This window comes from Gasterosteus aculeatus, chromosome Y (assembly GCF_964276395.1).
Source record: "Gasterosteus aculeatus chromosome Y, fGasAcu3.hap1.1, whole genome shotgun sequence".
Classification (NCBI taxonomy): Eukaryota; Metazoa; Chordata; class Actinopteri; order Perciformes; family Gasterosteidae; genus Gasterosteus; species Gasterosteus aculeatus.
In genome coordinates this window covers 17,050,138-17,072,451 of record NC_135709.1, presented here as the reverse complement: position 1 = coordinate 17,072,451, position 22,314 = coordinate 17,050,138, and the positions used below count along the sequence as shown (strand labels likewise).

At 44.7% G+C, this 22,314-nt stretch overlaps 2 protein-coding genes, 1 non-coding gene and 2 pseudogenes across 6 annotated transcripts in view; 2 read left to right on the top strand and 3 right to left on the bottom strand.

Moving 5' to 3' along the window:
* The window catches only part of LOC120812887 (Fanconi anemia group I protein-like), a 16,609-nt pseudogene extending 690 nt beyond the window's left edge, over positions 1–15,919 (top strand). Inside the window, exons 2-29 of the transcript XR_013454954.1 lie at positions 8,812–8,884; positions 9,018–9,131; positions 9,374–9,537; positions 9,841–9,880; positions 10,030–10,153; positions 10,249–10,334; positions 10,437–10,571; positions 10,654–10,731; positions 10,823–10,959; positions 11,089–11,269; positions 11,376–11,463; positions 11,576–11,698; positions 11,825–12,030; positions 12,114–12,236; positions 12,360–12,428; positions 12,507–12,621; positions 12,693–12,861; positions 13,148–13,263; positions 13,359–13,520; positions 13,768–13,946; positions 14,046–14,213; positions 14,309–14,385; positions 14,503–14,619; positions 14,708–14,759; positions 14,835–14,962; positions 15,160–15,225; positions 15,324–15,413; positions 15,514–15,919. The product of XR_013454954.1 is annotated as a Fanconi anemia group I protein-like (transcript). The remainder of the gene's footprint in view (positions 1–8,811; positions 8,885–9,017; positions 9,132–9,373; positions 9,538–9,840; positions 9,881–10,029; positions 10,154–10,248; positions 10,335–10,436; positions 10,572–10,653; positions 10,732–10,822; positions 10,960–11,088; positions 11,270–11,375; positions 11,464–11,575; positions 11,699–11,824; positions 12,031–12,113; positions 12,237–12,359; positions 12,429–12,506; positions 12,622–12,692; positions 12,862–13,147; positions 13,264–13,358; positions 13,521–13,767; positions 13,947–14,045; positions 14,214–14,308; positions 14,386–14,502; positions 14,620–14,707; positions 14,760–14,834; positions 14,963–15,159; positions 15,226–15,323; positions 15,414–15,513) is intronic.
* On the bottom strand, positions 89–161 carry trnar-acg (transfer RNA arginine (anticodon ACG)). The gene has a single exon. It is a non-coding gene; the product is annotated as a tRNA-Arg (tRNA).
* LOC120812192 (uncharacterized) lies at positions 1,235–3,668 on the top strand. Of its 2 annotated transcripts, none has more exons than XM_078097622.1 (6): positions 1,235–1,775; positions 1,892–2,025; positions 2,289–2,436; positions 2,532–2,780; positions 2,890–3,154; positions 3,462–3,668. In XM_078097622.1, the coding sequence occupies exons 1-6, from the start codon at positions 1,390–1,392 to the stop codon at positions 3,657–3,659; spliced, it is 1,380 nt and encodes a 459-aa protein (XP_077953748.1). In that variant the 5' UTR covers positions 1,235–1,389; the 3' UTR covers positions 3,660–3,668. The 2 variants fall into 2 exon arrangements, with proteins under 2 accessions (XP_077953748.1, XP_077953747.1); XM_078097621.1 differs by having other exon boundaries at positions 1,251–1,775; positions 2,265–2,436.
* On the bottom strand, positions 3,657–8,394 carry LOC120812188 (uncharacterized). The gene is made up of 12 exons (XM_040167991.2): positions 7,901–8,394; positions 7,429–7,635; positions 7,010–7,248; positions 6,816–6,916; positions 6,526–6,695; positions 5,989–6,183; positions 5,584–5,670; positions 4,994–5,247; positions 4,787–4,912; positions 4,413–4,553; positions 4,162–4,270; positions 3,657–4,059 (listed from the first exon to the last, which is right to left on the bottom strand). Exons 1-12 carry the CDS (start codon positions 8,031–8,033, stop codon positions 3,848–3,850), a joined length of 1,974 nt encoding a protein of 657 aa, XP_040023925.2. The 5' UTR covers positions 8,034–8,394; the 3' UTR covers positions 3,657–3,847.
* Positions 15,655–22,314, bottom strand: LOC120812886 (DNA polymerase subunit gamma-1-like; annotated as a pseudogene). Its single transcript, XR_013454769.1, has 18 exons — positions 22,311–22,314; positions 21,509–22,071; positions 20,411–20,443; positions 20,200–20,323; positions 19,896–20,120; positions 19,679–19,796; positions 19,323–19,406; positions 19,032–19,148; positions 18,778–18,938; positions 18,647–18,700; positions 18,430–18,547; positions 18,207–18,343; positions 17,826–18,072; positions 17,644–17,734; positions 17,387–17,555; positions 17,140–17,274; positions 16,822–16,982; positions 15,655–16,451 (listed from the first exon to the last, which is right to left on the bottom strand). The product of XR_013454769.1 is annotated as a DNA polymerase subunit gamma-1-like (transcript).

Here is a 22,314-nt window from a genome sequence, read left to right as displayed (position 1 = left end):
TCGTCTTATTATACTAAAATATTAATTACATGTAGGTTCTACTTTATATATTTTATCAAAAGCATAATATATTTGGCAAGAAAAACCTCGAGCTAGCCAGGAGTCGAACCTGGAATCTTCTGATCCGTAGTCAGACGCGTTATCCATTGCGCCACTAGCCCGTCCTGTTCACTCTCCAAGCCTAGAAATTACTTAATCAAAATCCAAATGTTGTGTCGTGTGGTTTACAGTATACATATATATGTGTATATATGACTAAATCCACATCGAGTGGAGCGGAAATAGTTTGCTGTTTGCTTCCTTGCTCCGTGAGGATACCCCGTGTAATCAAGATGGCGTTTCAGTACATTTGATATACAAAAGACACGTGACACACCTGGAATAACGTGAAAACATGGCAGCGTTCTATAGATGAAACAGTTCTCCTTTTGTTTGCATATTTTTTGCTTATTTTAAGATAATCAGATAGATAATGTTCTGCCATTTAAGGCATGGGGCTGATATTACAATACGGTTATAGATACTTAAATGACATTAAACAGCTACAATACTGACAATATACTTTTAAGCTATTAAGTAATGTGTTCCTGTACTTTACAAATCTGGTTTTATATTATTCGTCACCACACTACGAACATTGCGGATGTGGGCGTGTCTTGTAAACCAGGTTGACAGGTTTGCAGAAATACCGTTTTTTTACAAAATGTTTATATTCCTAATTTCATTCGACATTTTTGATTGTAGCTTTACATTTGTTTATTTTATTATATATACGTATACGTTATTATAGTAGATATTTTTGTCACTGTCGTTATGCTACGGTCTAATGGAATATTATGCTCACGGCGTTGGGGGATATTTTGAGCCAAACCTGGCAACCAAAAAGCCTATCAGGAAGTTTGCGCTGGCGGGAGGTTCGTTTTATTATTGCATCTTTGATATTACGCAAGCGTCACCGACGTTACTGAGGTGCTTGACTTTGCCTATTTCTCGATTTGAACTTTGATGACGCAGTTCACTTAATTCAATCGATCCCATTCATGCAAATGAGCTAAACACTCGTGAACTATGGAGGACTAAAAGTGCCACAATTAAATAAATAAATACACCATTAAATAATTACTTAAATGTGTCATTCATTAATTAAAATTGGAATTAAATAAATAAATGTGTCATTAAATGTGTCATTAATTAATTAAAATACCGATTCATTGTATGTAAAATGCATATATAACTATTTCACTATTTACATTTACATTTCATGATCCTGCGTTGCAGCGCTTCATGAATTACTTAAAACTGTCAAACTGACCCATCAAAGTCAGTGGGCGGGGCTAACGCGAATCTAGTCTGATCCATTGCTTTGGTCTGAAGTACCTGGATAGAAACATGGAGGATCTCCGTGAACTTTCCAGGGAGTTGGTGAGAGACATTTTAAACTTAGCAGGGGATGTAGAAGCAGGACCTGCTGAGTCCGAGCATGTAGCTAGTAAAGCAGAGGAACTTATTGAAGTTGTTGGAGTCATTTCCGCACTTTCTGACGAAGATATCGACCACAGAGTAATTACAAATCTAGAAGAAGTTGTCCACCGCTTCTCTGGTACCAGGGCGCATCAGGCCCAACACACACAGGGACCGGGGCGTTTGCCGTTTGACATACCGAGTGCAGTTCTGGAGCATCAAGTTCTTTGTGGAGTTCCCGCAGTTCAAATCGCAGCGATGTTCGGAGTGTCAAAGAGGACCATCAGGAGGTGCATGCAACAACACAGTTTAAGGTATTTACACTAAATTCATGAGGTTTCTGTTTATCAATTGCTGCTCTCATACACTCTGAAAGAATATGGCGTTTAAGGTAACATTACTTGATGTTGTGTTTTTTTTGTTTCTACAGAAAAACAGATCTCTATTCAGCTGTGAATGATGAGGAATTGGACCATATTGTAAGTGAAATTCACAGAAGTCATCCAAACACCGGCTACAAGCTAATGCGTGGTCACCTGAATGCAAGAGGTGTGCGTGTTCCAAGTGAGTATAATAATATGGGCATTATTTAAATGTATTTTTAATTCGGAGCTCTGCCCTTTTGAAAGGTGAAGGAAGCCCGCTTTTGGAAAGACATCGCCTCTGAGATGTAGAATGTGTATAATAGAAGAGAAACACACATTTCAGGACAGCTGACTTCTATCATCAGGATAGACATGTCCTGTGATTTTTAGCCTCCTGTTTAATAGAGGTGGAACAATATCTGACAGTAATACGCTCAGCTGTCCGGATGTTCCTCCCCTCAGTCTCAAGACTGCAAGAGTCTTTACGCAGAGTAGATGCAGAGGGAGTCTACATGAGACGTCTGAGGCTGCGTGTATTAAGGCGACGGCAGTATTTTGTGCCTGGCCCAAACTCTTTGTGGCATATAGATGGCCACCATAAGCTCATCAGGTCAGTGATATTAGCAGATAAACAATTCATCGTTCTAGATGTTTCATTACAATTGTTTCACAATAAAGTTGTATGTTTTCATGTCTTTGCAACAGGTGGAGATTTGTTGTCCACGGTGGGGTGGATGGATTCAGTCGTTTAGTGGTCTACCTGACTGTGGCTGGCAATAACAGAGCTCATACGGTCTTACAGAGCTTTATCGCCGCTGTTGAGCAGTATGGGCTGCCATCAAGGGTACGGTCTGATAAAGGGGGGGAGAATGCAGATGTAGCAGAATTCATGATCAGAAGCAGAGGTACCGACAGGAATTCACACATCACAGGCAGAAGTGTCCACAATCAGCGGTAAAGAAATATGTTTGGCAACTAGGCTCACACAACTAAAATACCAGTTGAATGTACTTTAGCATATGTCACATAAATTAACAATTTGACAATTTTATCCTAAACACAGAATAGAGAGGATGTGGAGAGATGTTTATGAACATGCCCTGGACCTCTTCTATCAGATCTTTACTTCATTGGAAGATCAGGGAACACTGAATCCAGACAATGAAGTCCATCTTTTCGCTCTGCACCGGATTTTCCTTCCACTGGTTCAGCAAAGCCTAGACTCTTTTCGAGATGCTTGGAACTTTCACGGTCTGAGAACTGAAAGGAATCAGTCACCACTCTGGAGACGTTACAGAGAGCAAGGCCCTGAGGAGGATCCTACTGAGGTTAACAATCAACTTTAAACACGTTTCTAAAGTGTTTGCCCAAAAGGAATTATGGGAGGAAAAAAATTGTGCTAAATGTGGTACTTTAAATGGAACATTTACTATATTGTCTTTAAAATCTCCCAAGCTTTTAAAGATCAACCTGTGAGCTGTAGTTTCTACAGTGCATACTACAGCTGTATTATTTCACAAAACTTTAATAACTAACAATTTCTCACTGACTTGGTGACCAAAAATAACAATCTTGTGTTAGGACATGTCAAACTATTTTTAAGTACAAGTTTGATTATGCTTGTCATCTTTTCAGATTCCTGAAGAGTCTGGGATCGACTGGAACGGACCTCACAGCCTTCATGGAGGCACTGTGTCAGTCCCCGAGGTTCAGCTGGCCCGTGAGCTCTCAGATGAAGAGGTTGCAATTTTGCCAGCTCCAGGAGTTTCTGTTACTGATGCGCTTAGACTATATGTAGAGACTGTGGAAGTGTTATCAAGAATCTTAGACTGATGTCCGACACGTTTTTATTTTTTGTGTTAGAACAAGCAGTCAAAAACTGAAAGTTTGCTTTCCTTTAAAAAAAAAAATATATATATATATATATATATATGCCGAATAAAAATAAAATAAAAAGTCAACTGCTGCAGTGTGTTAATCAGTTAACAAGTTCAAGACACTGAACTTGTGTCTGAAAATACTTAAACAAGCCCAAATCCAGTACTTTTTATAGCAGAGACAAGTGCTTTCTCAAAGTCCATGTAGATCTTGAAATGAGCTGGCAGCTTTAGTGTTTCAAAGCATGTGGAGGACGTAGGAAGGGTTCCCTCAGAAATCACCACTGTCAGTTCAGGAGGAAGCATCTCCCAGCCAACCCAGAATGTCAGCAGCTGGGCCAGGGTACCTGATGAAGCTAAAAGTCATACAATGGATTGAAGACATTTAGTTCAACTTTATTTGATCATATCTATCCATGAGACATAGAAGCATTTGTAAAGAGAAATGAGGTTTATACCCGTTTCAATGAACATCCTTAGAAAGCCAGTGATGCGGCAGGTGGTGTCCAAGTCAAAGTCTTCATCATCACTGTCCTCAACTGGCCATGTGATTTTTTCTAGGAGCATCTTAAAGAAAACAAATTGTAATTTTAAAAAGGGAGATGCAGATCACATTATTGGAAAATGGAAAAATAGCCAGCTCAGTCATGGAAAAAAGACGTAAAATTCATTAAGTTAAGTCACAAATATAACTAAATTACTGACTTACCTGGGGTGTGAACTGCATTTCAGCCATTTTGGGGAAAAGAAGTGGGACAACATCTGGCCTAGATGTCAGCAGGGGCCATACCATCACATCTTTCAGTCCCTTTCTCAACTGTTTAATTTGGCGCATGGTCCTCCCAACGACCTAAGAGACAGACAGACCCATATTACAGCAGAAATCCTTAACCCAAATTTGACAAAAGTTGGCACAGTAGAACAAAATGTTAATAAAAGCACAATAAAGTGTCTTATAAAAACCCATTAAAACTCGAGTACTTAAACTCTTGTGTTAACATTAACAAGCCAGGGTTCAGAATACATTCTATAATTTCAACAAGTACAGCAATGAGTTCTGTCACTTAACCAGCAGGAACTCACTGCATGGAGTAGAAGTTTATTATGTAGCCATCTCCGATTTGTTTTGGTGACTGCCGGAAGATCCCAAGACATGGAAAGATCTGAAACTGTGGCTTTCTGTTCCGGTGTAAGTTCTTCATGTTCAAGCTAGAATAAGGACCATACCATTTATTATATCTGCCCAATCAATATTTTTTTACATGGCAAATTATCTTTTAGGTTACATACCAGTTCTATGATGCTCCTGATGTGCAGATCAGGACAGTCTTCAATAACAACAGTAGCCATTTCTGGGTCCCCATTGAGCAGTACATGAATTACAGCAGGACTTAATCCTGTAACATGGGGACCGTCATGCAGAAAAGTGTGGGCCAACATCCTTCCTGCAACCCGGAAGAGGTTGCTTTCAATAAGTGCCTCTGATGCTGCTGGAACAAGATGGTCAGGTTCACCCTCAAATAGCAGTGTTCGGCCCATTCCTCCTGTAAAGTACCAAGAGAGCAGGGAATAAAGTCACAACAACTAACCTCTTAAATACATAAAATTACATCATACTAGTGCAGTGCCCGTTGAAAATGTGCCTGTTTGGAACGGGCGATTACTTGGCCTGTGGTATTGCTGCTTGTAGAATTCACTTAAACAAAATTGTAGCCTACTCCAAAATGACTTACAGACCCCAAACCACTTCAAATGCAACCCCCCTGAATATCCTACTACTGACTTACTGATTTACCTGACACAAAACATTGCCCACCGGCCCTCTGCTAAACAGCACATATCTGCGTTCATCAACCACCAGAACGTGTGCGAGTACTTACCAAGATCTAGACTGAATCCAAACTGGAGTTTGGATATGATTGTTGTCATAAAGTACCGCATCACTCCCTCTCCGATAGCAAGATCACCTGAAATAAAATACTGATAATAACACAGTGGAAAAAAGTGGCAGACAAATACGGGTAACTTGATTAGCTAACATTTAACAAGCAAGGGAGAAAAATAGTCAAAATTATATTGGCTGTAATTTAGAACAGCATCCTTAATATTGATTATTCCAGATAAGAGTATATTGTGCACAATATTCACATACATAACATTTTTTATCAATTATATAATTTTGTGCATTCCATTCTCCCATTTTCCAATGGGACAATTCCATATATGCTACTTGAGTGGTATAAACTGTACTGATGTATTTATATTATAAACTTTATATTACTTACCAACCAGAGTACAATGAAGTGGACATGCCCATTCTTGCTGCTGTTTATAGAATAAGAGAAGCTCCCGTTCCCGGTCCTCTTCAGACTCCCTTACATCCATCTTTATTCTAAGTGGTTTCCCAGTTGCATGTTCCCTTAGCAGATTTTCTTTGAAAACTTTGGCAGCTTGAGTGGGTTCCTCAATAATCTTCCATTCTAAACAAACAACAACAAAGTTATCTATTCCAGAGACATATTGTGAGTTGGCATGTTACCTGCATATACAGATACCCTCTCACTCTACACAACAGGAGGAAAATTATGTTATTTCACTGATAAAACGCGGGACCCAATAGCTTAAAAATCTGTCACAACGCCGAGTTGACATAAAAACGTCATTCAACAAAAACTAAATATTAGAAAAATAAAAAAAACAGGTGCATGTTATTAATTGCCTGTAACTATTATCTTATCCAATTCTATATTAAAAGTGTTCGCTTTCTATTGACTTTTCAGTTACACACAATCTTATAGCAACACTATTGTGATGACACATACCACTGTCTGTTTCTTTGCGATCCAACTCCTCGTTGACAATCACTGCTGGAACTACTGCACTCTCAGCTGATGTTTCAGACCTCACTGGAACACTGTCACTGACTAGGGCTGTCTCACTATCATTTTCTTCCCTTTGGCCTCCCTCTTGTTCTCTTTCCTCCATGGGTGTCCTCGAAGTGAACAGAATCAAAATGGTCATACTGGCTTATTTGTGTGCACAACACTCCAAGAGGACATATTCCCAAAGAAAATGAATATGCTACCCTCGCATTGCTTTAGGAAGTACATACCCATTGCAGCTCAATCTGTGCAGCTTCATCTCTGAAAAGGGAACTTCCATCTGACAAGTGATGCAGGGGATGACTGGACCAGAGGCAGGACGTGAGCTCTCCTAACAACAAATGGCTTTTAATTAATGATTAAAAGTCACCAGTAATCTTTGTTTTGATTATGTATTAAACTAGGTCTCTGTAAATTTATGTACACAATCTAAGGGTAGATCCTGTTGAAGTGGACGTATGTAGATTGTAGCCTGTCCAATCATCGTCGATGGATCTTTCAGATAGGCAAGGGTGTATCCAGTGCTGGGACACTGAAGCAATGCAAGATTTCGACTGCGAGTAGATCCTACAAGTTTTAGAAGTTCAAAGCCTCCCCCTTGTTGGAGCTTCGGAAACACTTCCATCAGTTTATTTGTTATAACCATGGGATCTTGGTCATTCCCTGGAGAAAAACAAAACAAAATCATAACTCACCTCACCTTAAATTAAGCAAATAAGCCTGTGATAACTATTATTCACAGTATTAAAATGAATTACGTTTGAGTCACTATACAATTAAATGCAAATAATTTCAATGAACAGAATTTGTTTTGTTTTGGTAAATGCCTAGTTTCGCACTGACCTGAAAATGTTACTTTTTGCTCTCCAAGTCCTGAATGAGGAAGTTCAGCTATAACCAGTACGCTTGGAATTTTATCCGCATTGTGGTCAGCCAAACAACAGACAGTATGTGTGTAGCTTCTTCGGCTAACTTGGACTTGTGCTGGTCGTCTCGTCATATTCCTTCTGGCTCCAATGTTGTATGGCGCAAAGAGCCTTGCTACCTCCGCTGCAACACAGAAAAACGTCACCGCTCAACGGTCACCAGTCAGCTAAAACAGTCTCTACTTCTATCTTGGGATGCTCAAACCAGCTAACACCATTAGCTAACTAGCGGGTTTTATGCTCCACCAATTAACAACGAACGTGTCGCGCACGAAACATCATAATACCACATACAAATACATTTTCGAGTCGATCTAATTTAACCCACACGTGTGTCCCGAATCATTAGTGAGTAGCACACCTGGCTAACATGAAATTACTTAGCTTACCTTGGACAGGTGTACGTGATTGAGCGGCCGGTATCTGCTGTGACTGAGCCGCCGGAGCCGTTGGACTTCTGCTCAGAGCTTCCTCAATCAAATTCGCTGCTTCTCTCAGCAGCTCCGGGCAACTTTTTGACATTTTGTCCTGCACCTCGCACGGCGTCTGCGTCCTTGGTCATTGGGGCTAGCAGGACCGCGTCATCTCCTTGATTTTTAGCCGTTGCAATGAAAGTTCTGTTTAACAGCGTATCCAAACCAACGTAGAGGTGAATAGCGCCACCCAGTGTATTGGAATGTGTTCAGTAGCTCTGCAGCGATCCATTATCTGGAATTGATTTGTCTTGACTTGATGCACAGGGTAACCAATCAGGCGTTATGTTCCGCCTACCAACTTTTGATGGGTCAGTTTGACAGTTTTAAGTAATTCATGAAGCGCTGCAACGCAGGATCATGAAATGTAAATGTAAATAGTGAAATAGTTATATATGCATTTTACATACAATGAATCGGTATTTTAATTAATTAATGACACATTTAATGACACATTTATTTATTTAATTCCAATTTTAATTAATGAATGACACATTTAAGTAATTATTTAATGGTGTATTTATTTATTTAATTGTGGCACTTTTAGTCCTCCATAGTGAACTAACGTCCTAGCGTTTAATTTGTGCGTTTCGTTGGTTCGCACTGAGCGCTGGCCACAGTAACAGCGAGGGAGTTCAAGTCCCTTCTCTCGCGTTACGTTTTAACCAGCCGTAATGGATAAAAGCCTCGCACTATCAGACGGGGACAGTACTGAACTCCAGAAGTACCTGTCCACGCTCACAGATGACCAGGTAACGAACGCTCACCTACTTCATCAACCCACCAAATGCTGTAATTACTAAAAACAAACATGTTCTGCTTTCTAGCTGACCACTGTGATTAACAACGGCGCACTGAAGAGTGAGAAGGTCGGTGCCATGATTAAAGGCATATTCAAAGGTAAGTAGCATTGCAGATCACAACAGTCTAATGTACACATGTCTATTCAGAATCCTGTGATTTTATATATATATATATATATATATATATATATATATATATATATATGATTACTTTTTCTGCTCTATTTTAGGCTCCGCGCCAGATTCCCCTGAAGGGTCAAACCGCAGACTCCTTGTTTATCAGCACTGCATCCCTCTGTGTGAGTCTGGGGATCTTCAGACTGAGGTGGCAGCTGATGCTGGAGGTACGATCTGTTAATAATTATTGATTAATTGCATGTATAAAAGCGAAACATTTCTTACAATTGTGATTGTACTTGGCTCCAAAAGTGTCTTTTGAATGAGAATTTTATATACCCAGTCAAGAGCTAACCGCTCATTTGCTACAGCATACAACATACACGACATACAACATCCTGTACTTGCTGCCCGATCAGTCCAATTAAGGATTGTGTACTGACATGTTTTCTAATCTACGCGTCACCAGGCGTTTTTCTTTTACCGCGCACGACCAGCGAACACAGAGCGTGCGCCTCCTGGATCCTGATTGGTCGCTGCTGCAGCCGCAAGGCACTGATTGGATGCTCACAGACCGTAATACAGCGCAGATGAACATGATTCAGACTACGCCGTTTATATGTTCAACAATAGGTAAGTTTATTTCGGATTATTCCAACGGAAGAATACAAGGCGCAGGGAACTTTGAGGTGCGTAAACGCTATTTATAGGTGCGTAAACGCTATTTATAGGTGCGTAAACGCTATTTATAGGTGCGTAAACGCTATTTATAGGTGCGTAAACGCTATTTCCAAAATTCCAGAGGTGCGTAAACGGCGTTTACGTGCGTTTACCCTCCACTACAGCCCTGGCTGCATCCAATCACCTCTCTGGGATGAAATATTTGAGATCCGTATGGATCTTAGTTGTAAGAGTGACGTATTTGTTTTCATGCAGATGGGACCCGCAATGTGATCCACCTGACGACCATGTTCAGGTAAGACCTTTTGACTATCGAACCACCACATTCTACAGTCTATTCCATCTCCCACAGAGCAATACAACTTTTTATTAATGCTTTCAATATTTTTTAGAGCATATAGCAATGTTGACCGTAGTTTTGTTTTGGGCCTCTCTAATTTTTAGGGATGTGCCCTTGTCATCAGAGGAGCTGCAGTTTGTGGTGGAGAAAGTACTGAGGATGTTCACCAAGCTGGATCTGCAGGAGATCCCACCACTGGTTTATCAACTGCTGCTTTTATCTGCAAAGGTTGGTGTGCGTGTGTGTAAAATGAAACAATAGGTGATCATCTTTCCTGCTTGCATTAATGATCTAAAGACCTGCACTGCACCCTTGTCTCATAGGGTTGTAAGAAACAGGTCCTGGATGGAATCATCTGTTATTTTAAGGAACAAGATGTCTGCCAGGAGGAGGAGCAGAAACTTGGAGAGTGAGTGACTCGTACACTGCAAGTGGAACACACCGTGTTCACTCTGAATCTTACTGCCCACTTTTCACTGCTAATCGTTCCTTTTCACCGTTCCTTCCTCAGGAGCCTGGACCTGGAGGTTCAGTCCATTCCACTGGACCAGTTGAGGCATGTGGAGGGCACTGCTATCCTCCACATATAGTCTTTGCTATACGACTCAACCATGAACTCGGCAGAGGATTCCTTAAAAGCTTTAAGGTTCGTAATGGCTCATCTGTAGGTTAAGTTATTTGTGAAAAATGCATAACTCTATTTTAATGCCATACATCTTTGTCTGCAGACATCATACGGGGATCTATGCCCTTTCAGCGTTGCCCTGTTGCTCTCAGTGGCACGCATCCAGCGTTATGGAGAGCAGGTGAGAATCCTATACATTCTTCCCGATACTCATTGGAGTATTTCTTTTTTTGATCTTCTCCGCACATTTGTCCTTTCTCTGGTTTGTTTAGGTGTTTGACCTTTTGAAAGGGGCGATCATCAAGAGCTTCAAGGATGAGCAACTGCAGCAGGGGTCAAAGTTCCTGCAGGACCTCCTGCCTGGTCACTGCAGTGTGGCTCAGATGATACTTGACACAGTCAAGAACAGGTCAGCCCTTCAAAAGCCAACTTAAGTCCTTTTAACAGAAGAACTGCACGTCTTAAAATTTTCTGGACAAATATGTGATATTCACCACTTCAGCATCAACACACAAATTCTATACTTCCGCCTCTGCAGTGTGTTTGGTTGGGATCATGTGACCCAAGGTCTGGTTCAGCTGGGCTTCTTCCTTATGGATGCATTTGGACCCAAACCTGGACCGTTTGGCAAGACCACTGAAGGGTCTGCTAGCATAGCCCGGACCCCTAATCAGCAGGCATGCAAGCTGGGAGGACAGGTGCTTCTGCAGGGCTTTAAGGTATTTATTTATTTGATGTTATAGAATAAACCAGGTCAATTTTTCATAATTGACTACCTCATTATATGGTTTCCTTGCTGAAGGATGTGCGTTTCTTCTCCAACAGGTGCACGAGCCCATCAGAGGTGAGATACTGGACCAGGTCCTGAATCGATTGGTCTCAAAGACGGCGTCGCCTGTCAAAAATTACTTAGGTAAGACCACCTTTAGATATAGGTGTACAGGAGTGTTCTGGTGTACACCAGTGTCTGTCTGGTTAGAGATTACATTCTGACTTATTCTCGTCTTTGTTTGTGCATCATTTAGATCTTTTTTCTGACATTGTGGTTTCTGCTCCCATGATCCTCCTGGAGTCATCTTCTAAGGTGACCGAGACATTTGACCACCTATCATACCTGCCTTTGACCACTGTTCAGGGTCTACTAAAAGCCTTCAGGTAAATAAACTGACACACACACACACACACACACACACACACACACACACACACACACACACACACACACACACACACATTGTAGTGGTTGATTTAGTTTGATAATCTTTCTCTGTTTACTCTGCAGCCTTTGCTCAAGGTCAGCATGTCTTTGAAAGATGCTTTGATTCTAGTTCTCCGCAAGGCCATATTTTCCAGGTGGGCGAAGCTTCTCTTTGAGTCAGATGAGACTCATCAGTACGGCTTCTTGTTGCTGCTAAAGAACTTCAAAGTGTTGGGCAGCTTGGCCTCGAGACAGTGTAGCCAGGCCGTCTCCTCTAGTTAGGTACAGTTGTGTCAATATATCTGAGGACGATGGACAAAACACAGACATCCAGGGACAGTATGTCTGCCTGAAACCCTGAATAGATCCAAGTGGACGTCCACGCTCGCTACAACTCGGCTGCCAACGAGGCGTTCTGTCTGGAGATCCTCAGCAGCCTGCGCCGCTGCCTCGGCCAGCAGGCCGACGTTCGCCTCATGCTCTACGAGGTTAGACGTCTCCCGTGCTGCTTTGATGCGCTTAACCTGTTTTACGCCACCGCGAGCCAATTGCATGCACGCTCGTGCTAGTAAAGAAATATACTAAGAAGGCAAATCATCAACCGTTTTCAGGGTTTCTACGACGTCCTCCGTCGCAACTCTCAGCTCGGGAGCTCCGTCATGCAGACCCCCCTCTCGCAGGTATGTGCTCGTAAACCGCGTTCGGTATGACGGCCGCGTTTGTCGCGTTCTCTGTATGTCACGTCTTTGTCTCTCTAGCTGAGGCGGTACTACGAGCCCGAACAAGACCTCCTGCCCCCGGTGAAACTGGAGCCGTGCATCACGGCAATCGGAGACCAGGTCTACCTGCAGGAGCCGCTGGTACTCTGCCTCTGTTTACACTTTACTGCCTGTTTGTGCCACGTCGGTACCTTTTCATATAAATACGCTTTTGTTCCATTTCAGGCCATTTCGTGCATTGCCTACTGTGGCTGCAGAACAGCCAATCGGCCAATACCAACACTAATGAGGAGGAGGAAGAGGAAGGGGGAAGGGGTACCAGAGTGAAATACAGGCAGTCCTAGAGAGCATGACGAGACGCATGATCAAGTGTGAACTAGAGGACTTTGAGCTGGTATGCATTCGAGAAAAAAGTACACAGCTTACATTGCAATTGACAGCAGATGTAAGGGCTTCAAAAGGTTCAACTGGACTATCAAAAATATGATTTAGATTTAAAAGCAAGGGGCAAATAATCACTTCTCCTTAAGAATGAATTGGCCATTTTTTTTCTTGAATTGTCTATTAGTTGATCTCTACTACCAGTGTTTCTCACGCACAGCTTCCGCGCTTGTCCCTCAGCGTGCCAGATGATGTTGTTCCACTGAAAGCACCGTCTTGAGTCATTTAATGTCTGTCAGTCGGCCGAGTTCTCCACGGCAAACAGTGTTGGGGTTAAAAACAATATCTATGCGGTGCTGGTGATGGGAGTGTACGAGGTCCTCATGGAGCACAACTTCATCAAAGCCAACTATAGGTAACAACCCCCTTCTCCTGGTACGATTACGCTCCTGTGCTGCGTAGCAGCTGTTAACGTGATGGTCTGCGTGCCTCCACCTCTGTGTGTCGCAGTAAGAGCCGCTTTGAGGAGCTCATGGAGCTGTTCAACTGCTACCACAAACTGGCCGAGATCCCGAAGGAGAAATCTGGCAAGGCTCGAGTGCTCTCAAACAAGATTCCTCGCAGTTTACTCTCTTTGGGCTTCGTATCAACTCTCCTCACTGTGCTATTCCGGTAACGATGTTCGCACACAGACGCTGTCTGAATATATAGATCAGATTGTATTGAGTGAAACCACAATGTACACAGCACATCTTGTATAGCATTGATTGGTCTCTGAACTTGTGAAGTGCTGAAATATACAAATAGCATTTTATTGAATGTGCACTGAATCAGGGGTAGAGTTGGCAACACCAAAACACACAATAATAATTGCTAGAATGAAATGGATGGTGGATTTTCTCGTTCTTTTCTTCTTCAGGAACAGTACTCAGAGCAGAGAGGAGGCCCTCTCGGTGCTCCGCTCAAGTGGAGAGTTTGTGCGTTACGCCGTGAATGTGGCCGTACAGAAGATCCAGCAGCAGGAGGAGACGGGACACACGGACGGGCCAGATGGACAGAACGCAGAAAGAACTTTCCGCTTCCTCTGTGACACAACGAGGTAGAACTCACTCCCTCCTAAAAGGACAGCTCCTGGTTAAACCCTGTTTATGCTTTTGTCGCCTTTGTCCAACGAGAGGTCTGTCATTGCGCAATCCGGCGTGCTGCTGTGGCGTTACACCAACATCCCCAGCGGTGTGGAGGACGCAGGGAAGAAGGAGAACCGCTCCAGCTTGTCCCTGGTGTGTCTGGAAGGTCTGCTCAGGATCTTCACTGCTTGTCAGCAGCGCTACCCGGACAGGTTGGCCCAGCTTCTCTCCTCCATGGGTTTGAAACCCACCGCTCTCAAAAAGCAAACGCCGCACGTCCAAACGGCACGCAGGAAGTCATTGTTTTTTGTTTTTTCTCCCCCCCCCTCACAGAAATGTCTGAGGACGACGCCGAGCCGGACGAAGGCAACGTTACAGAGATGAACTTCTTTTACATCAGACAGTTTCAGGTACACCCACAAAGAACGGATTTGGTTTCTCCCCTCTACTTATTTCAAAAAATGGTAATTTCAGAGGCCTGGCTTTAAACGTTATTTCACAAGTGGGTTTTCTAAACCTGCCAACAGAGGGCGCTCTTCACACAGTTAAGCCGAGGGGAGGAAGAATTTAACAGCAAAGAGGCTCAGCTGCTGGTCAGCATCTTGTGTGTGCTTTCACGCCAGCTAAAGCCCTCCTCCCAGCAGGTAGCTGTACTCCTAATTGCACCTCACACAGCATCCTCCGTACCACCTGCCCGCCCCCACCCCCCCTAACATGCACCTCCATCTACAGTTTGTACAGATGATCCCTTGGACCGTAAAGATCTGCAAGGAGACCAGTTTTGGTGAGTGACCGTTTACTTATTTGCGTGCACGTGTAGCGCCGGGTGTGCTGAGATCCGACTGCTTGTCTCGTACAGAGGATTCGGCTTTCTCCAAGGGGCTGCTCACCCTGCTCTTCAACCTGCATGTCCTCTACAAGAGTCCTGTAAGCCTGCTGCTGGAATTGTGCCAAGACATCCACAGCCAACTTGGAGATATTGATGGGGTACACAAAATTAGTACAAGCGATTTGGCATTTTTGCAGGGATTCAAAATGTGGCCAATTGGCGCATCTAAAATCACTGTTTTTGCTATTAAACACATCATTTATTTACATTCTGCAATAATACTGTGTGGGAACCTTCTGGTGCTGGGGGTCAAAATGAGCATGTCATTCTTATACCTTTCTTTGTCTGTGGCCAGAATGTTGAGGTGGAAAAACAGTCTCACTTTGCCATCATCAACATGAAGACTGCAACGGCGGGAGTGGTGAGTGTTTGCTCGACAAGCGGAAGCTTCCGATGACATCACAATCCGTTTTCGCGCAGTGTGCCCACCGCGCTTCATTTTGAATCCCTCGTCCCCAGCTGCTGGTCCTGTCTCAGGTGGACAGAGTGCTGGATGAAGTGGACTGGCTGATTGTCCGAAAGAAAAGTCCTCTGACAAATCTGCTGCTGGTACGACACCTTTGACGCGGCTGCTAAATTGGGATTAATGGTGAGCGTTAAAAGGGGGGGTACGAGGTAATAAAACTTGCGTTGCGTTCCCGACGTGTAGGCGAGGCCACCCAGACCGCAGGCCAGCAGGACCCAACAGAGAAAGCCGTGACGCTGCAGATCGGGACCCTTTTGACTGCTTTAAATGAGCTGGTCCAGACGGCCCTGCTGCCCGGGACCTGCACCATCACCCCGCTGCGGGTTTATTTTTAAAAAACTGTTTTCTTTATTAGAACAGAGAATTTGGTGGTAGAGGAGAAGATGACAAGAAGAAAAAGAAAAGAAATGAAGTGAACGCTGCTCCCTCTGTAAGGATTTCCCTCCTATAATGTGATTAACGATATACTGTAACATGTGGACCTCAAACAAATCTACATTTTTAAGTATTAAAGCAGTATGAAAAATACCTCATCACACTCTCAAAGAAATCAAAGATTTGTGTGAACTACGTTGCCTGTGGTGCTTAACCGAATGCTATGAAGAGAGTCGTACAACACACCACGGAACAAAACGCTTGACGAGTGCAGGCCTGTCCAGGTAAACCTGATGCAGTACATGAAGCTGAGCACCTCAAGGGATTTCCGCATCAACTCTGCCACTCTGGACGCAGCGCTACAAGAGCAGGACACCAGTCAGGAGGTAAGTGTGGGCTTCTTTTACTTGATCACGCGAGTCACTGAAGCGGACTTGTCCTCAGTCTCTCCCCACGTGGGAGGTTTTGAATGCCTCTGTTGTGCCTTTTTTAACACACTCCGCTGGCTCAGATCAATTCGTCAAGTCTCTTCTTTGGATCCTTTTCAGGCCAACGTGTCACAGGGGGCCGAGGAGACACAAGAACCCCGTCAGAAGAAGAGAAAGCAGTGAGCCGAGGCTCAACTCGGTTTGGATCGCACACCTGCGGCTTCCTCCCGGATCTTGTCCCGGCAGTTGGGTCCTATCTCCCTTTGTTTAGAGAGCCTTTGGTAGCGTTGAGGATTTGGTAAATGTCCAATGCCTCACCTGTGGAAAGTTTGCACAAAGTTTGTTGAACTTGGTTTTCTTACAGTTCAATTTATTAAGTGTTTTTTTTTTCTTTTTAATGTCACATCTTGCATGGAATGTTACCACCACTGACCGGTATCAGATATGTTTGATTAATTCCCTTAAATGATAAGCTACATTGTATGTCATTTCACTCTTTTCTGCCATGTCACTTACAGCTCTGTAAGGTAACAAATTGATTAATTTACAGAAATATTTATATTTTATTCGTAACATACCCTGCTGTTTTTAAAGCACATTCTTCATATCATATATTTGGAAAAATACATATTACAACCCGTTAAAAGACACGTTTAACTCCCGGCTGATGACGGCGTGCAGGAGTTACCGGGTGGTAGGTTGTATCTCCTTTCCAGACCCGTGGGGTTGGAGGGGGTCACACAGTCCATGGTGACCTCCTTCCGCAGACACTGGTCAATGTCCACTGCACTGAAGAAAGCTACTGACTGGGGAAGGTCCTGCAGGCCTAACGCATGGGCAAACACACTCCTGCAGGGGACACAAGCTTTTATTGCCTAGTCCATAATAAAAAAATTGAAAATTCCAACGGGGTAATGAATAAAATAGCAGACATCGTAAGCAGGTTTGTGATTTGAAGCGCCAGCGCCGCTCGGTAGCGGTCTTCACTGCGGACGAGATACCGCACCTCGTGGTGGATGCTGATGCAGAAACAGCCATCGACGTCGTGCTCCTCAGAGAGCCACTTTATGGCCACCAGCATGAGGTGCAGGTAGTCCACCGCAGAGCTCTGGACCACCCAGTTCACTCTGCTTGTTATAAACTAAAACAGAATATGGCATCGTCTTAATTTAGACCTTATCCTGCTGGGGCGTTTGTTTTGATCAAAAAAAGAAAATAAAAGAAATCAATAAAAAGGCCATTAACATCCTCACCTCATCCTTGACCGCCGCGGGCTCGAGCGCCCTGCTAATCCTGCAGCCCAGGACCGGAGTGGCTGGCTGGGCAGAGTGCGCGATGGTCTCCAGCTTGTTGAACATGTCGGACTCCGTGCCGCCGGCCCACAGCCGTTTGCCGACCATATCCCACCTCTTCCGCCGCGAGCTATGGGGGGTGACGACGAGGGGGGGGCATCTAGTGACGGTAAAAGAGCTCGCCCGAGTCCAAGCGCTTAGTTACTCGCCCCCCTCACCTCTGCGAAGCCAGTCGGGTGATCCTCTGCAACTCCTGCAGGGTATACCCACTCATTGACCAGCCACTCGCCCTCCTCCGACAGCCGGTATCTGATCAAACACGTAGCACCAGTACTCCACTTAAATGGAATCTAATAAAAAATATGAAATCTTAACTCAAAGCCGCAACTACCGAGCGTACCTGCGTATGCCCTTTGTCAACGCGTACATCTGCTTGGCCTTGCTGGCGGCCTCGGCCTGATCGAGGCGGTGGTTGAACTGCATCAGCAGCCTCTCGGCAAAGGGTTGACCCGCGCCGTAAATGCGTCCGTAGTTGAAAACCTTGGCGTGCTCTCGGCTGATGCCCACCGTGTCGGCGGTGCGGCTGTGCAGGTCGGTGCCCTGACTCTTCTTGCCCTGCAGGGTCATCTAGCCGAATGCCGTGCAACCTGCACCGGGGGGGGGTAGGGGGGGGCAACACCGTTAACCTTGCACGCTCCATTCCCAAACTGACCCGTTTTAAAGTATGCGTTCTTCTACAACGTTAATATCGTGGTGTCAAAGGACGGGGGACAAATCTCACCGTGCATTCCAGCAAATTCCAGCCTCTCCGAGCACAGCGGCAATCCACAACTCTTGGGAGTCTACATCTGCTCCCACCAGGTGATATCCAGGTGGAACCTGCACCATGGCCTTCAGCTCACTGCCGAACTGGTCCCGCTTACGGACACACAAAGAAAACAGTCCGTCAAAAAAGACAACACTGTTTCTCTGAGGCGTTTCTATTAGTCGGCTCGGCTTCTTACCCGTGCATTAATGGCAGTCAGCCACGTGGGCTCCACGGCTCGCCGTGTTACCGTTCCCGCAGTGATGACTTGAGGTAATAGGGCACCACATCGGCCCTCTTCATCGAACTCTTTGTGTCTTCGGGAGACCGAAAGGTATTTAAATACAAAGGGCTGGCTTACCCCCCCCCCCCCTTTATGGCTGACGAATGAGTGCAGCCGTCGGTGTGCGACAAACCTGCTGACGATGTGAGGAAGCTCTCCTTTCCTCAGCAACAGCACCATCTGAGAGCTACAAAGACACGGTGAGGTCCTGTACGCGCTGTCTTCATGACAAGCAGATGAACAACTACGGCGGGGAGGAGGTACCTAATACGTTTGTGGGCGTTCCTCCAGAAGGACACCATTTTGTTGATCTCCAGAGCTCGTGTGGCGTTGGTTCCACCGTGTCCGGCCCGGAGAGTACCGTCCTCCATCTTGGATAGGAAGTCTTTGGAAAAGGGACTGCCAACGTTGTTGTTATTGCCGTCCTGAAACACACACACACACGTCCAGTGAGACCATGAAAGCAATTCACTGATGTCAGCTATCAGGGCGCTGTAGGTAGAACAGTGAAACTTCACCTTGTGAGGTCATTTGAAAAACCAGCACCCTGAGATATCTACATCGTTGTAGGGACCGTTTCCGTGGTGATAATGGCAGCGGCTCTCCTCTGGGGCACGACGTGGCTCCGGAGACTGCTGTTAATACAGAATGCAAATCCCATCCACTAATGTTCAATTTAAGCACAACAGGCTCCATTTCAGAGCGGCTTGTGCTGTTCTGTGTTAACAAGGCTATAATATGAAATAAAATAAAGAAAAACGTGTTCATATTACAAAGTCAGAGTAAATGACAATGATCAATTCACTCACCATGCTTTTCTTACTATCCCCATTTCTCATCATTCTGACTCCATTTTCCTCCATGAGACTTTCCCAGGACCCAAACTCCTCCACCTTGATGTGTGTGGGGTTAAGAAATACACAACAATGTCACGATAAATGTTAGCATTCCAGAGCCCTCGGTTCTGCTCAATGCGGCACAATCAGAGGATTCAACATGTATTTTATACCGTTAAAATGAAAGGTCACGCAGCATCTAGCTACTAGCCGTGGCACCAGTCTATACTTTACATCATCTAAATGGTTTATGGTTATGAGGAACAATCTGAAGTTATGAGAAACCTCTTTTTTCATGCGATTACTAAACAGTGACTACGCGTACGCACCTTTGCCCACAGTGTGCCGTCTGTCCACATGAGGTCATCTGAAGGGTTGCAGTCAGGATATTCAGGCTGCAGTTTGCTGTTCCGCTCACAATATTCTCTGTAAACACTCTCAATAGCTCTGTGGAATAGGACAACACCCCCGCCCCCTCCTCAATGAACACACACACACATACACATTCTATTGCCTTGATGGTGCAAGCACAAGTGTATCAACTACCTGTGTGGGCACACAGGGCCCGAGCTTCCCTCCTCGGCTACCAGGTTGTCCCTGCGTCCAGGAACCAGGTAGCCCCAGCCGTGTTTGTCTGTGTAATGCAGGGGGAAACCGTCCCACGTCAGACCCATCAGCTTGGGGGTGACTCTCATCTGTAGACTGATGAGGTTGGCTCCAGGTGACCAGCTGTCCTCCTCAGACATCTTCTCACACAGCTTACGATACCACCTGAATAGAAGGCCACAGTAAGGAGGTTGAGGGACTGATGATTATTTGTATGGCTTTGCTTGGAAGTGACCTAACTCACCCTGGATGTCCAGGCAGATGTTGCCTTCTCTTAGGGAGTCGACTCACGGTTTCCTTCAGCTTCTCCAAAGCCAGCGTGCTCGGGCAAGGACCTGCCATCTCCTCTTCAGAGGGTGGGCCCGGGTCTAATATCACAACAACTCAAACCTTTATCTCTGTTATCTTAAAACAAAATGTCAGCCACAATTATCCATCTTAAAAATAAAACGTACCTTCATCCCAGTCTGGAGGAGGAGTAGGAGTTTTTAACAGCATTAAAAAGCTTTAATTTCCAACCCTTTATTCTAAAACAGAACCTCAAATTCGTCAGAACTAGTTCTCTATACTACACTCACAAACACACCCTCATGTTCACTTGAAGCATATTCATTAAATTATTACCATCATTGTAGTGCAAGTTAAGTAAATGCATACAGCTAAAAAACAACCAAGTGCTATGAGATGAATTTAAAATGGCATTTGTAAATAAATGCATTAGAGGCTTCTTAGTTGATTTAATGGATCACCATGTGTCTCCCTTTACAGGCATAACATCAACTACCGTATAACCCACAGTATATGCGCAAGCGCACTGGACTACCGTATATGACAGCATCAAAAAGTACAACACACACAAATATATTTATCAACAATAACCGATATGGGACAAAGCACAAAATATCAGACAACACATTGAAAAATGAATGGTCCAAAAGAGGCGAGTAAATAAAAACGTGTCTTGCTAACTGCTTTACTGCTGTTACTAGCGAGCTAACGCTAGCTTGATCAGCTGGATGACGAGTAAACAGGAGGCTTGTTACGTCCCTCACGTCAAAACGGGACCACGTGGACCGGGACCCCCCACGCTCGCACACCTTAGACGACTAGTCGAACAGACGTCTCTCCCTGCGTCATGTGACTCACAACAACTGCCGGCTGCTCTTTCCTCTACGTCGGCTCGGCGCCTTTATTTTCGTTTTTGCTCCGCGCGCATCTCCGCAACTCATTGAGTGACGTAATAATCGCGCGACACAACGAATCGATAATGAAATTCGTTGCCAACGCTTTTAATAATCGATTTTAATCGATTTTATCGATTCGTTGTTGCAGCCCTATTTAGGGTACTTTAATATAACATCTATTAAAATATGTGGCCTATTAGAAGAGACAATTTGACACAACATTTGTCATGAGCATCTAACCTGGAAGTTCTTCCTGACATCCGTCATGCTGCCCTCCACGAATGTCTCTCTGGCCTCTTTCTTGAGTGCTAGCCCTCCCACGTACAGAGCATGTACGTCAACCAGGTTATTAATGCTGCTAATATTAACCCAGTCCCAGCAGCCGACCTGCACACATAAACATCATTAAAAAAAAGCCGACGGCCAAGGTGGGACACTGTCCCTCCGTTACGCACACCTCCACGTCAAACACCAGGGCTTCCTCCTCGGGGAAATCCATCTACTGACACTGCCCGTCGGGCCGGTAGCGCGTCCATCCCACCTCCCAGTGCCATTTGCGCGGCATGGGAGGGAGATCGGCCAGCTGCAGCGTGGTGGCAGCCTCCAGGTAGGGAAGACTCTGCTTCTGGGCCAGGATGCGAAAGTGCTCGTCAATATCTTTTCCGTGCATCTGGGGCAGCTTCAGCTCCACTTCGGGCAAAAGGGAAATCTCCTTCCCCACAGCTGATGTTTCTGCAGGTGCCGAATGCCGCGCTCCACGTCATCCTCGATGTACTCTGGTTGCAGCCCTCGAAATATCTGGTCGTGGAGGTTCCTCGACAGCATCTGAATTTGAAGAGGGTTGAGGCGGGTCTCCGCGGAGCCCTCGGTCTGAAGAGAGTCCCGTGTGGTGCAGAGGAGCGAGCGGCGGGAAAAACCGGGACTACGGAAGCCTAGGAGGCGCAGGAGAGATGTATCGCAATTTCCGCAAATTTAACTCATGAAAATAAAATTCACACACACACTCAACAAGATTGTTGAATAATAACCAAAAATAAGATACAATACATTGAAAATGACAGCGTATTTCTAAATCCGTTACATTAGCATACTACAGTCACGTGGCGTTAAGATGCACACACGCCTTATTTGGTTTGCTTATTTAAGCCAACGTTATGATTAACCAACTAACGCAT

Bases quoted from the DNA above. Each gene is read 5' to 3' on its own strand.
- LOC120812192 (XM_078097621.1), top strand. From the start codon at position 1,390: ATGGAGGATCTCCGTGAACTTTCCAGGGAGTTGGTGAGAGACATTTTA. The intron at 1,776-1,891 runs GTATTTACACTA...TTGTTTCTACAG, and splicing joins ATGCAACAACACAGTTTAAG to AAAAACAGATCTCTATTCAG. The intron at 2,781-2,889 runs GTAAAGAAATAT...TCCTAAACACAG, and splicing joins AGAAGTGTCCACAATCAGCG to AATAGAGAGGATGTGGAGAG.
- LOC120812188 (XM_040167991.2), bottom strand. From the start codon at position 8,033: ATGTCAAAAAGTTGCCCGGAGCTGCTGAGAGAAGCAGCGAATTTGATT. The intron at 6,184-6,525 runs GTATGTGTCATC...TTGTTTGTTTAG, and splicing joins TCGCAAAGAAACAGACAGTG to AATGGAAGATTATTGAGGAA. The intron at 4,271-4,412 runs GTAAGTCAGTAA...GTTTTCTTTAAG, and splicing joins AAATGCAGTTCACACCCCAG to ATGCTCCTAGAAAAAATCAC.